This window comes from Myotis yumanensis, unplaced genomic scaffold, assembly GCF_028538775.1.
Source record: "Myotis yumanensis isolate MYYU_CA2020_CCGP unplaced genomic scaffold, mMyoYum1.0.hap1 SCAF_2, whole genome shotgun sequence".
Classification (NCBI taxonomy): Eukaryota; Metazoa; Chordata; class Mammalia; order Chiroptera; family Vespertilionidae; genus Myotis; species Myotis yumanensis.
Window position 1 is genome coordinate 27761389 of NW_027223753.1, and position 12178 is coordinate 27773566.

At 43.1% G+C, this 12178-nt stretch overlaps 1 protein-coding gene and 1 pseudogene across 1 annotated transcript in view; one reads left to right on the top strand and one right to left on the bottom strand.

Annotated features, from left to right (window-relative positions):
• ZSWIM5 (zinc finger SWIM-type containing 5) overlaps window positions 1-12178 on the top strand; it is a 109066-nt gene that overhangs the window by 63419 nt on the left and 33469 nt on the right. Inside the window, exons 3-4 of the mRNA XM_070404883.1 lie at window positions 479-627; window positions 3338-3488. Coding sequence (XP_070260984.1) covers window positions 479-627; window positions 3338-3488 — 300 coding nt within the window. The remainder of the gene's footprint in view (window positions 1-478; window positions 628-3337; window positions 3489-12178) is intronic.
• LOC139004736 (small nucleolar RNA SNORA48) lies at window positions 1157-1301 on the bottom strand (annotated as a pseudogene).

The window sequence follows — 12178 nt, forward strand, 5'->3', positions numbered from 1 at the left end:
CATGACATAAATTTGTAACCTTTGTGTGACCATTCCTATACAGTATTGACTTACAGTCTATTGTCACTTGGAGGCAGGTTTCTTAAAATCTATTACAAGACTCTGTCTTTGAGAAAGTGAGATAAGATTCCATTTTCATTCCACAAACATTCACTGGGTGTCTATCACATTACCAGCACTGTGCCATAGGTGATTTAACCCTGGATTCAACTTGCAATTCAACTGTGAGCAATGAGCTAACAGGCTACTAGGGGAAAGGGATGTGTAAATAGCTAAAACTGTGTTTTAATTGGTGTTGTTGAGGTGAACCAAGATATGAAAGATATTTTGAGTATAAATTTATAAAAGTATAGGGTTTTCTATATATGCTATTATGTCATCTGCAGATGTTTTTTAATACACTCACAAATTTCCACTCCTGCTAAATGTGAAGCATATGAACTCAGGGAATTCATTTCATGGTTCCCATTTCTCACAGGTGCTCCTGACCCCACAGCTGGAGCCAGCATCGATGATGAGAACTGTTGGCATTTGGATGAAGAACAGGTGAAAGAACAAGTGAAGCTCTTTCTCTCCCAGGGTTGTTACTATGGCTCTGGGAAGCAGCTCAATTCCATGTTTGCCAAGGTAAGATATGAAAAGGGTTTTTTGTTTGTTTTTTTTACTTTAAGAAAACTTTATTGTTGAAAGTTTTAGAGATGTCCCCTTTTTTCCATATCCACCCTTTCTAGCCTGCCCCCACCCCCCACCCCCCACCCCAGGCCTTCACCACACTACTGTCTGTGTCCATGGATTATGCATATAAGCATACAAGTTCTTTGGTTAATCTCTGCCCACCCACCCACCGCCACCTTCTCTTACCACACTTTTGGCTTCATGCTTGGAGCTAGCTCACTTGTTTTAGCTCTATCAAATGCTTGAAAACTATTAGGAGAGGTTCATCAGAGCAGACCTAAGCAGGTTGCATCCAGGGAACCCTACTACCTCACCCTGGTAGTCCTCTTCCTTCTGCTCTACTCTCTAAATGAGTTAGCATTGCTGGGGGTTTTAATAATGAAGATTTGAATCCAAGACTGTCTGATGAGGCCTTGAAGAGATTTTTGGTGGTGGGGGCTCTCACAGCAGGCTTTCTTGCCCTGTTTTTATTTTTTTTTATTTATGTGCCTCAGGCATGAAACAGCTCTGGCCACCAACACAGGCATCAAGCTAGGATGAACTAAGGACTGTACATCTGCTTTGCCCCTGATTGATATAAGAGCAACACCACCAATCAGGTGTCTCCTTGCCCATTGCCAGGGGGTTCTTGCCCTGTTTTTAAAAACACATTTAGTGCCCAAACCGGTTTGGCTCAGTGGATAGAGCGTCGGCCTGCGGACTCAAGGGTCCCAGGTTCGATTCTGGTCAAGGGCATGTACCTTGGTTGCAGGCACATCTCCAGCAGGGAGTGTGCAGGAGGCAGCTGATCGATGTTTCTCTCTCATCATCGATGTTTCTAACGCTTTATCCCTCTCCCTTCCTCTCTGTAAAAAATCAATAAAATATATTTAAAAAATAAAAATAAATAAAAAATAAATAAAAACATGTTTAGTGACATATAATTCACATGCCATAATATTCACCAATTTAGTCCAGCCAGTGTGGCTCAGTAGTTGAGCATCAACCCCATGAACCAGGAAATCAAGGTTCAATTCCCGGTCAGGGCATAAGCCTGGGTTGTGAACTCGATCCCCAGTAGGGGACATGTAGGAAGCACCTGATCAATGTTTCTGTCTCTCCATTCCTCCCCCTTCCTCTCTCAAATCACTAAAAATATATTTTAAAAATTCACCCATTTTAAAGTGTAAAATTCAGTGATTTTTAGAATATTCAAATATGTGCACCCATCACCACAATCAACTTTAGAACGTTTTTATCATCTCAATAAGAAACCCCATACCCTTTAGTTATCATTCCCTATCCTGCATGTCTCCTCCCCCAGCCCTAAATAACCACTAATCTACCCTTTGTGTATAGATGTCCCTATTCTGGACCTTAGTAGGAATGGAATCATGCAGTATGTAGTCTTTTGTGACTGGCTTCCTTCACTTAGCATAATATTTTCAACGGTCATCTGCATTAATAGCGTCTATCAGTATTTTGTTCCTTTTTATGGCCAAATAATATTCCATCATATGGATACCCTACATTTGTTTATCCATTTGCATATTGATGGCCATTGGATTGTTTCCACCATTTGGCTATCCTATATAACAAAGAGGTGATATGCAAATTGACCCTCACTTCGTCACGCCGTCATAAGATGTCTGCGCCCACAGCGGAGGCGGGGTTCCCGTAAGGAGCCGTAATGAGCCATAACGAGCAATCAGCAGGGACCTGAGGCTGCATGGCGCCAGGCCAGAGTGGGGGACCTGAGGCTGCACCCCCCGCCCGGCAGAGCTTGACGGGGGACCTCATGCCACGCCCTACGTCCCAGCACTGGGCTGGGGGACCATAGGCCGCGCCCCCTGCCTCAGCGCCGGGCCAGGGGACCTGAGGCTGCACCCCCCGCTCAGCAGGACTTGACAGGGGACCTGAGGCTGCGCCCCCCCCACCTGGCGGAGCTTGATGGGGGACCTGAGGCTGCGCCCCCCGCCTGGCAGGGATTGACAGGGGTGGGGCTGGCCAGGTCTGGGTCTCGTGCAACTTCAAGGTGCACGCAGGTGGGCGGGAACTTGACTCTGGGTTCCATGGCGTGCCCCAGACTCTGACAGGAGGAATATTTTCATATACATTTTACTAATTTTATTTCTCTGACACTTCTATTATAGACAAAGGGCAAATAGCAATATTAAAATATTTACTCTAATTAATTCCCTTTTAATGTGCATGAATTTCATGCACCAGGCCACTAGTTATAAATAATGCTGCTAGAAATATTCTTGTACAAGTTTCTTTGTGAACATACATTTTCATTTCTCTCTAGGATATGGAATTGACAGGTTATATGATAACTCTGTTTACTTGTTTGAGGAACTAAATAGACTGATTCCAAAGTGGCTGCATCATTTTACATTCCCACCAACGGTGTATGAGGGTTCCAATTTCTCTACATCCTCATCAATACTTGTTGTTATCTGACTTTTTTATTCTAGCCAAACTAGTAGATATGAAGCGGTATCTCAGTTGTGTACAGCAGGCTTTCTTGATACATGCAGAAAACTTGCTTACAGAACAAGAGGACTTCTAAAGGCTCTTTGGAGATGACACTTCACCTTCTCCTCCCGCTCCTCTCCTTTCTTCTTATCTTACTTTTTTATGATGTGTAGTCACCAACCCCTTGCCCTTCCTTATGTGTCAGGTTCGAGAAATGCTGCGGATGAGAGATTCCAATGGAGCCAGGATGCTGACACTAATAACTGAGCAGTTTATGGCTGACCCACGACTCACACTCTGGAGGCAGCAAGGAACAAGCATGACAGATAAGTGCAGGCAGCTCTGGGATGAGCTAGGTAAGTCCCTGTATCCCAGAGAAGTGTTGTATCTGTCCTACCAGCTTGCTCCCTGGCAACAGTGTTCATGAACACTTACCATCAATCATTACATAGATCTTGCTGAGTGAACTTTAGCCCAGCTGGTGAAAGATTTAGGCTCTACAGAGGCCACCAGAGTAATTCTCAACTCACCTGTGTAGCTTCTACTTCATTGTGCTTTGTTATTGACATCAGCATTCTGCTCCAGATGATACCACATAGAAACCTTTGCTGAGAGAAAACCTCTTCCCTTGGCTTCTGTTGCGTGGTACTAGCCTGGCTGTCCAAATAGTTATCAGTCTTATTTTTCTTCCCCTTTTTGGGTCTGTTCTTTTTCATTCTAAAACAGACATATGGCAGTTTCCAAGAGTTGGGCCTTGGATTTCTATTCTTCTTTCTCTATACTTCCTTGAAAACTTTTAAAATTTGTTTTTTATATCGTGTCTTCAGTGTTTACCTCTATGTGATCTCAGCCTCATCTTTTTTCATTTATGAGTTTCAGTCCCATATTAGCAGCTACCCTTGGACCTTTTCCACTGGAAAGAATCCCCTCATCACGTTAAGCTTGGGAAATCTAAAATGAACTCAGGCCTCCTACAAAAAAAGGTTCCCCTGGCTCTAGCATTGCCTCCACCATTCCTTACTCTGCCAAACTTGTTGAGCACTTATTTTTCTTTCATTTCCTATATCCAGTCACCAACTTCATTGATTGTCTAGTCTTCATAATGCAATTTAGTGTCCATTTCCACTTTTTATTTCCCATCACCACTGTTCTCGTTGAGGGCCTTGGGACTTTCAGATTAAATTAGAACTGTGGCCTCCTGAATAGCCTCTGTTGCCCATTCTTCTTATTAAGACCATATCCTTTGGTCATCATTTCTTTTTATCATTACCTTGCTCCAGTGCCAGCTTTGCAGTGCTAAGACTCAACTCCTCTCCTTGTTTTCAGAATCTTCCACACCTTGGATTCACCATCTAATCATGGGTTATACTGAAAAAGGTCTATATGGCATATTCTAAAAGTACTAATACAGCTCCTCGGTACTTCCCCCACCCCAGAAAGCAACAACAGACTTTCTACTTATACAAAACTAGAGGCCCGATGTACAAAATTCGTGCAAGGAGCTGGGCCCTCACAGCTGCGGCGGCTTGCCTCGGCCTTCGTAGCCCCGGCTTCATCCAGAAGGTCATCCATAAGGACATACGGCTGTCCAGTCTAATTAGCATATTATGCTTTTATTATTATAGATAGCACAAGAAATACTGCAGTTTAGGATTGTAGTAACTTCTGGATGGAAGCCCCTGAAGCATATGTTTTATAGTGTTAAGGCCAAAGCCTTGGGAAATTAGGTTTAATGACTCTGGAACTATACTTGGTTACTTTGGTGCTGGTAAGGGTAGGGTTTTAGTTTGGGTGTTGAGGCTTTTTTATATCACCTGAACACTAATGGCTTTGGAGCTTTTATTAATAATGAATAGCTACATTATTGTTATGTGCCAATCTCCATGTTAAAGATTGTACTCACGAGAGAAACCAAGATGGTAGCATAGGTAAACACCGGAAATTGCTGCCTCACACAACCACTTAAAAAATACAACTAAAAGACAAAACGGACATCATCCAGAACCACAGGAAGGCTGGCTAAGTGGAAATTCTACAACTAGAAGGAAAGAGAAAAACACACTGAGACTCAGAGGAGGTGTGGAAGTAAAGTGCAGAGGTACGGAGTGCCACACGCTGAAAGGGCTGGCAACTGAGGAGGCGGTTGTCCTTTTCAATCGGGAGGGAGTCTCTAGCTCCCGACTGCTCTGAACTCCAGTTCCGGGTGAGTCTCTGGGGACCCAGACTCATACGGGGAGAAACTGGACTGTCTGGCGTCGGTTGGAACTCGAGGGCGGCTTTCTCTCAGAGGTGCTCGCAGCGATTACCGAGACACTGAGAAGCGGGGCCTCTTAGGACAGGACTGAGGATCAGCCATAGCTGTTTGCTCCGCCCTATTGATTCCCTGAGACTCCGCCCCACCCAAGCTGTGCACAGAGGCTTTTGCATATGAAAGGCCTGGCCATTTGCGATCTGAAAATTACCTAACAAACTGCAGCTGGGTCAGAGAGAACCAGAACTTCCAAAAGAAGGCCCAAGGCCCCACAGCAGCTTGCATTGCTTCACAGCTGGGCCTCATCTGGGCACCTCCAAACCCCAAACAAAGAAGAGGACTCTGCAGATCTCTCCATAGCTCCTGCTGGGTAGCCTCAGGCAGAGGCTTAATTAGCACCTCCTTAGAGATCCAAAAGCCAGTGTACCCAGTGGTCAGAGTGGGACCATCCAGATTACAATTCCTCAGATCCATAAGGGACACACTCAGGGGGCAGACTCAGTGAGCACCAAAGCCCCACTGAAGCAAGTCTTGCCCCAGAAGGGTGTCTCCAGCACAGAAGTTCTCCCACTGCAGACATAGCTGATTCTCACAGCCAATTGGCCTGGAGGTCAATTCCTCCCAGTGATACCTACAACAATCAAGGCTTAACTACAACAAGACTGTGCACAAAGCCCACAAGGGGGTGCACCAAGAGTGTCCACCTCAGGTAATTGGGGAGGCTGAGCCACTGGGCCCTATAGGACACCTAGCACAGAAAGCCACTCTATCAACACAGGGAAGCATAAAAAATGCGGAGACAAAGAAACAGGTCACAAATGACAGAAATGGAGGAAAACAAACTACTGGATATAGAGTTCAAAACCACACTTTTAAGGTTTTTCAAGAACTTTCTAGACACCATCGATAAATTTAGTGAGACCCTCAAGAAATCTAGTGAGACCCTCGAGGTTATGAAAAAGGACCAACTAGAAATTAAGCATACACTGACTGAAATAAAGAATATTATACAGACTCCCAACAGCAGACTAGAGGATCGCAAGAATCAAGTCAAAGATTTGAAATATGAAGAAGCAAAAAACACCCAACCGGAAAAACAAAAAGAAAAAAGAATCCAAAAATATGAAGATAGTGTAAGGAGCCTCTGGGACAACTTCAAGCGTACCAACATCCAAATTATGGGGGTGCCAGAAGAAGAGAGAGAGCAAGATATATATGAAAACCTATTTGAAGAAATAATGACAGAAAACTTCCCCTACTGGTGAAAGAAATAGACTTCCAAGTCCAGGAAGCACAGAGAACCCCAAACAAAAGGAATCCAAAGAAGACCACACCAAGACACATCATAATTAAAATGCCAAGAGCAAAAGACAAAGAGAGAATCTTAAAAGCAGCAAGAGAAAAACAGTCAGTTACCTACAAGGGAGTAACCATATGACTGTCAGCTGATTTCTCAACAGTAATTATGCAGGCCAGAAGGGAGTGGCAAGAAATATTCAAAGTGATGAATACCAAGAACCTACAACCAAGATTACTTTACCCAACAAAGCTATCATTCAGAATTGAAGGGCAGATAAAGAGCTTCACAGATAAGAAAAAGCTAAAGGAGTTCATCACCACCAAACCAGTCTTATATGAAATGCTGAAAGGTATCCTTTAAGAAGAGGAAGAAGAAGAAAAAGGTAAAGATACAAATTATGAACAACAAATACACATCTATCAACAAGTGAATCTAAAAATCAAGTGAATAAATAATCTGATGGCCGAAACCAGTTTGGCTCAGTGGATAGAGCGTCGGCCTGCGGACTGAGGCGTCCCAGGTTCGATTCCGGTCAAGGGCATGTACCTGGGTTGCGGGCACATCCCCAGTGGGAGATGTGCAGGAGGCAGCTGATCGATGTTTCTCTCTCATCAATGTTTCTAACTCTCTACCTCTCTCCCTTCCTCTCTGTAAAAAATCAATAAAGTATATTTAAAAAAAAATAATCTGATGGACAGAATAAACTGCTGAATATAATAGAATCAGGGGCATCGAAAGGGATGGACTGACTATTCTCGGGGGGGAGGTGGGTGGGGGGTGCAGGAAGAGACTGGACAAAAAACGTACACCTATGGCCCTGACCGGTTTGGCTCAGTGGATAGAGCATCGGCCTGTGGACTCAAGGGTCCCAGGTTTGATTCCGGTCAAGGGCATGTACCTTGGTTGCGGGTGCATCCCCAGTATGGGGTGTGCAGGAGGCAGCTGATCGATGTTTCTCTCTCATCGATGTTTCTAACTCTCTATCCCTCTCCCTTCCTCTCTGTAAAAAATCAATAAAATATTTAAAAAAAATCGAACACCTATGGATGAGGACAGTTGGGGGTGGGGGGGGTAAGGGCGGAGGGTGGGGGGGAATCGGGTGGAGGGGAGCTATGGGGGGAAAAAGAGGAACAACTGTAATAATCTGAACAATAAAGATTTAATTAAAAAGAAAAGATTGTACTCACTTTGTTTCATTTAATTCTTATAACAACACTATGAGGTAATTGTGTGTTTATTGCAAAGAAACAGCTCAGGTTACTTCTGGATACAGAATCAAATGAAGAATTGTAGAGAACTCTCTTGCTTTAACATAATCACATTTTCTGAAGTGCAAGAATCCTGCACTATTCGTCTGTAGCTAGTGGTTCAATCAGTTGTGACCAGGGTCACATGACATAATGCATGGCAACTTGGGAACTGCTTCTGGACTCTTTCCTAAAAAGAAATTATAGGCATAGATTCCCTTCCAAGATTAAGGTATTGACATCTCCATATTTTTAGAGGAGAAGACTTAGCTCAGGCAAGTTAAGTATGTCATTCAAAGTCACACACTAAGTGGTGGCTCTAATACTGGAACCTCGTCTGTCTGACTCCAAATCAAACATCCTTCTATAACATCTCCCTCAATTCTCTCTTGTGTACTTCCCCCAAAGTGCATGTTTTCTAAGATTTGAAATTAGCCTTCTTCAGAGTCAATTTCGTCTAAGGCCTAAATCTCTTGGAGTAATTTTTATGAAAATCATGGGATTGTGCTGTGGACTTGGGTTTGGCCTTTGGGGCAAAGGTAGGTGAGAGGAAGTAAGCAGAATTGGCTCTCAGTGCTTTTAAAGCTCTTGCATATACTTAGGTTCATTATGAAAAGCTCTTGCTTCTGACATTTTTATTTATCTAAGAAATTGCTATACCAATCTTCTAAGAAACTCTCGGCATTCTGCAAAGACAGTGATTCTCAAATTTCTCTGAATCACCTGGAGTGCTTGTTTAAACAAATAATGGGGCCTATCCCCAGAGTTTTGGATTCAGTAGGTTGGAGTGAGGCCTGATAATTCACATTTCTAAAGATTCTCAGGGGATGCTGACACCGCTATTCCAGAGACTACATTTTAAGAACCACTGCACTAAGAGAAGCCTTATGGGGTTAGATCAGCCGTGGGCAAACTACGGCCCGTGGGCTGGATCTGGCCCGTTTGAAATGAATAAAACTAAAAAAAAAAAAAAAAGACCGTACCCTTTTATGTAATGATGTTTACTTTGAATTTATATTAGTTCACACAAACACTCCATCCATGCTTTTGTTCCGGCCCTCCGGTCCAGTTTAAGAACCCATTGTGGCCCTGAGTCAAAAAGTTTGCCCACCCCTGGGTTAGATACTAGAGCACAGTGCATGTCGTGTTTCCCCTAACTACGCTGAGGGTTCCTTCCTGGTCACAAGACCTGCTCACCTGGGAAAGGTTTAGGCAGGGTTTGTAGGAACTTAGAGAGTGGGCTCAGTAATTTCAGTAATTTCAGTTCCTGAACCAGAGAAAATAGAAGCTATCAGACATGAGCTTTTTTCATCTCCCCATGTCTGTACACATACACTTTACTTTCTTTTCTGTTAAAATCTGTAAAGTATCTCTGCGCCTATAAAAGGCCAGTCCTTATCTATTTATTCTGAGTCCTATGCCATCTCCTTTTCTAAAGAATTTTGTTCCGGCTACCCTAGCCGGGTAGCTTAGTTGGTTAGAGCATCATCTCAATACACCAGGCTTGCAGGTTCAGTCCCCAGTCAGGGAACATATAAGAATTAACAAACAAACGAAAATTAACCAATTAATTTATAAATAAGTGAAACAGCAAATTAATGTTTCTCTCTCTCTCCCTCTCTCCCTTCCTCTCTAAAATTAATCAATAAAAGCCTAGCCAGCGTGCTCAGTGGTTAGCATCGACCTATGAACCAGGAAGGAGGTCATGGTTCGATTCCCAGTCAGGGCACATGCCCAGGTTGCAGGCTCCATCCCCATTGTGGGGCGTGCAGGAGGCAGCCGGTCAATGATTCTCTCTCATCATTGATGTTTCTATCTCTCTCTGCCTCTTCCTCCCTCAAGGGATCTCCTTTTTAATATCTAAATGCTTAGGAATAGGAGCTTCTTGATGACTCAAATCATACTCTTAAGTCTCTCTCAACTCACCCAACCTATTTTTCGTTCCTATGGTCCTATTTATTTTGGAATTGATAAGGCCACTAGAATCCCTTTAGTTGCCAAATTTAATGGCCTCTTTTTGGTTCTCATTCTACTTATGAAGATTAAATGTGAAAATCTTTTATTTCACTATAAATAGAAAGCACTTTTTAAAATGTAAAATAAATGCATCAGACTGTCACACCTCAGAGGGAAGGTAGGAGAGGGTGGGGGTAAGGGGGAGAGATCAACCAAAGGACTTATATGCAAGCATATAGGCCTAACCAATGGACACAGACAACTGGGGGGGTGAGGGCATGAATCGCGGGGATGGGGGATAATGTGGGAATAAGGACACATATGTAATAACTTAATCAATAAAAAAATATATAAAAAAACAAAAAATAAAATAAATGCTTGTTACTAATATTGACATTCTGCCACATTAGACATTGTTAATTGATTCATTTGTCGCCAATTTTTCCTGGTTCTTCCATCTCTCTTTTCTTTCTTTTTCTTTTGTGCTTATTCCTCCTTTTCTCCTCACAACTTAAAGGTTGATGTTTTCTCAAAATTTTGTTCTTGGCGTTCTTCTCCTTTTATCCTAAATGATGAGGCATTCTTATCTTTTTTGTTTGTTGGTGGGAGGGAACCTATTTCTCCCTGCATTAATTTTAGTAGAACCAGCAAACGGTGTAATATAGACACACCATAAGGGAAGAACTAGTTTTCAGTCCACAGACAGACTCTCTATCCACTGAGCCAAACCAGCTAGGGTGAGTCTCTGACATTTTCATTATGATGTGTCTTGGTTTGGGCCTCTTTGGGTTCATCCTGTTTGGGACTCTCTGCACTTCCTGGACTTGTATGTCTATTTCCTTCACCAGGTTAGGGAAGTTTTCTGTCATTTTTTCACATAGGTTTTCAATTCTTTGCTCTCTGTCCTTGCTTTCCAGCACCTCCATATTACAAATGTTGGATGTTGATACATTTGAGGTTGTCCAAAGGCTCCCTTAAACTTTCATTTTTTAAAATTCTTTTTTCTTTTTGCTATTCTGATTAGGTGTTTTCCAAATCTCTGATTTGGTCCTCTGCTTCATCTGTTCTACTGTTGATCTCCTATAATGTATTCTTCATTTCAGTTATGGTATTCTTCTTTTTGTTAATCCTCACCTGAGGATATTTTTCCATTGGTTTTCTTTCTTTCTTTTTTTTTTAGAGAGAGAGTGGAAGGGAGGGGGAGAAAGAGAAACATCAGTGTGAGAGAGACACAATGATCTGGTTATCTCCGAGCCTGCAACTGAGATATATGTCCTTGACCGGAATCGAACCCGGGACCCTTCAGTCCCAGGCAGACACTGTATCCACTGAGCCAAACTGGCTAAGGTTGACTGGTTCTTTTTTTATGTTTTCTGTCTCCATTTTATGTTCCTTATCTCTTTGTTGAAGTTCTTAAGAAGTTCCTCTAATATTTCTCTAAATTCATTGAGCATCCTTATAGCCAGTGTTTTAAACTCTGTATCTCATCTCCATTTTGTTTAGTTCTTTTTCTAGAGATCGATGTTTTTCTCTCATCAATGTTTCTAACTCTCTATCTCTCTCCCTTCCTCTTGTAAAAAATCAATAAAGTATATTTTAAAAAAAATAATCTGATGGACAGAATAAACTGCTGAATATAATAGAATCAGGGGCATAGAAAGGGATGGACTGACTATTCTCGAGGGGGAGGTGTTCATTTGGAACATGTTTCTTTGTCTCCTGATTTTGACTGCCTCCCTGTATTTGTTTCTATGTATTAGGTAAAGCTGCTGTATCTCCCGGTTTGGTAGAGTGGCCTTATGTAGTAGGTGTCCTGTAGGACCCAGTGGCACAGCCTCCCCGATCACTGGATCTGGGTGCTCCGTGTGTGGAGCTGTGTGCTCCCTCCTGTTGTAGTTGAGCCTTGATTGCTGTTAGCATGTCAATAGGAGGGATTTACCCCCAGGCTAATAGGCTGTGGGGACTAGCTGCCACCACAATGGAGGAGGTGCTGTGCAGGGGCCAACCCCACAGAGCAGAACTTACTTCTGAGCTCTGGTGCCCAGTGAGTCTGCCCCTTAAGTGTGTCTCTGGTGGTGGTGGTTGTGTGGTGCTACAGTGAGGTCTAAAGCTAGCCTCTAGGTGTGCTGGCTCTGGAGCCTTCCGGAAGGTGCCGGCCAAGATCAGCTGCTGGCCAAGATCAGCTGCCATCCTGCCCAGAGCCAACCAGCACAAACTACAAAGTGATCTGCAGATGGCTGCTACTTGAACTGGGATTAGAGGTGCCCAGGATAGGCTAAGCTGCATACCAAA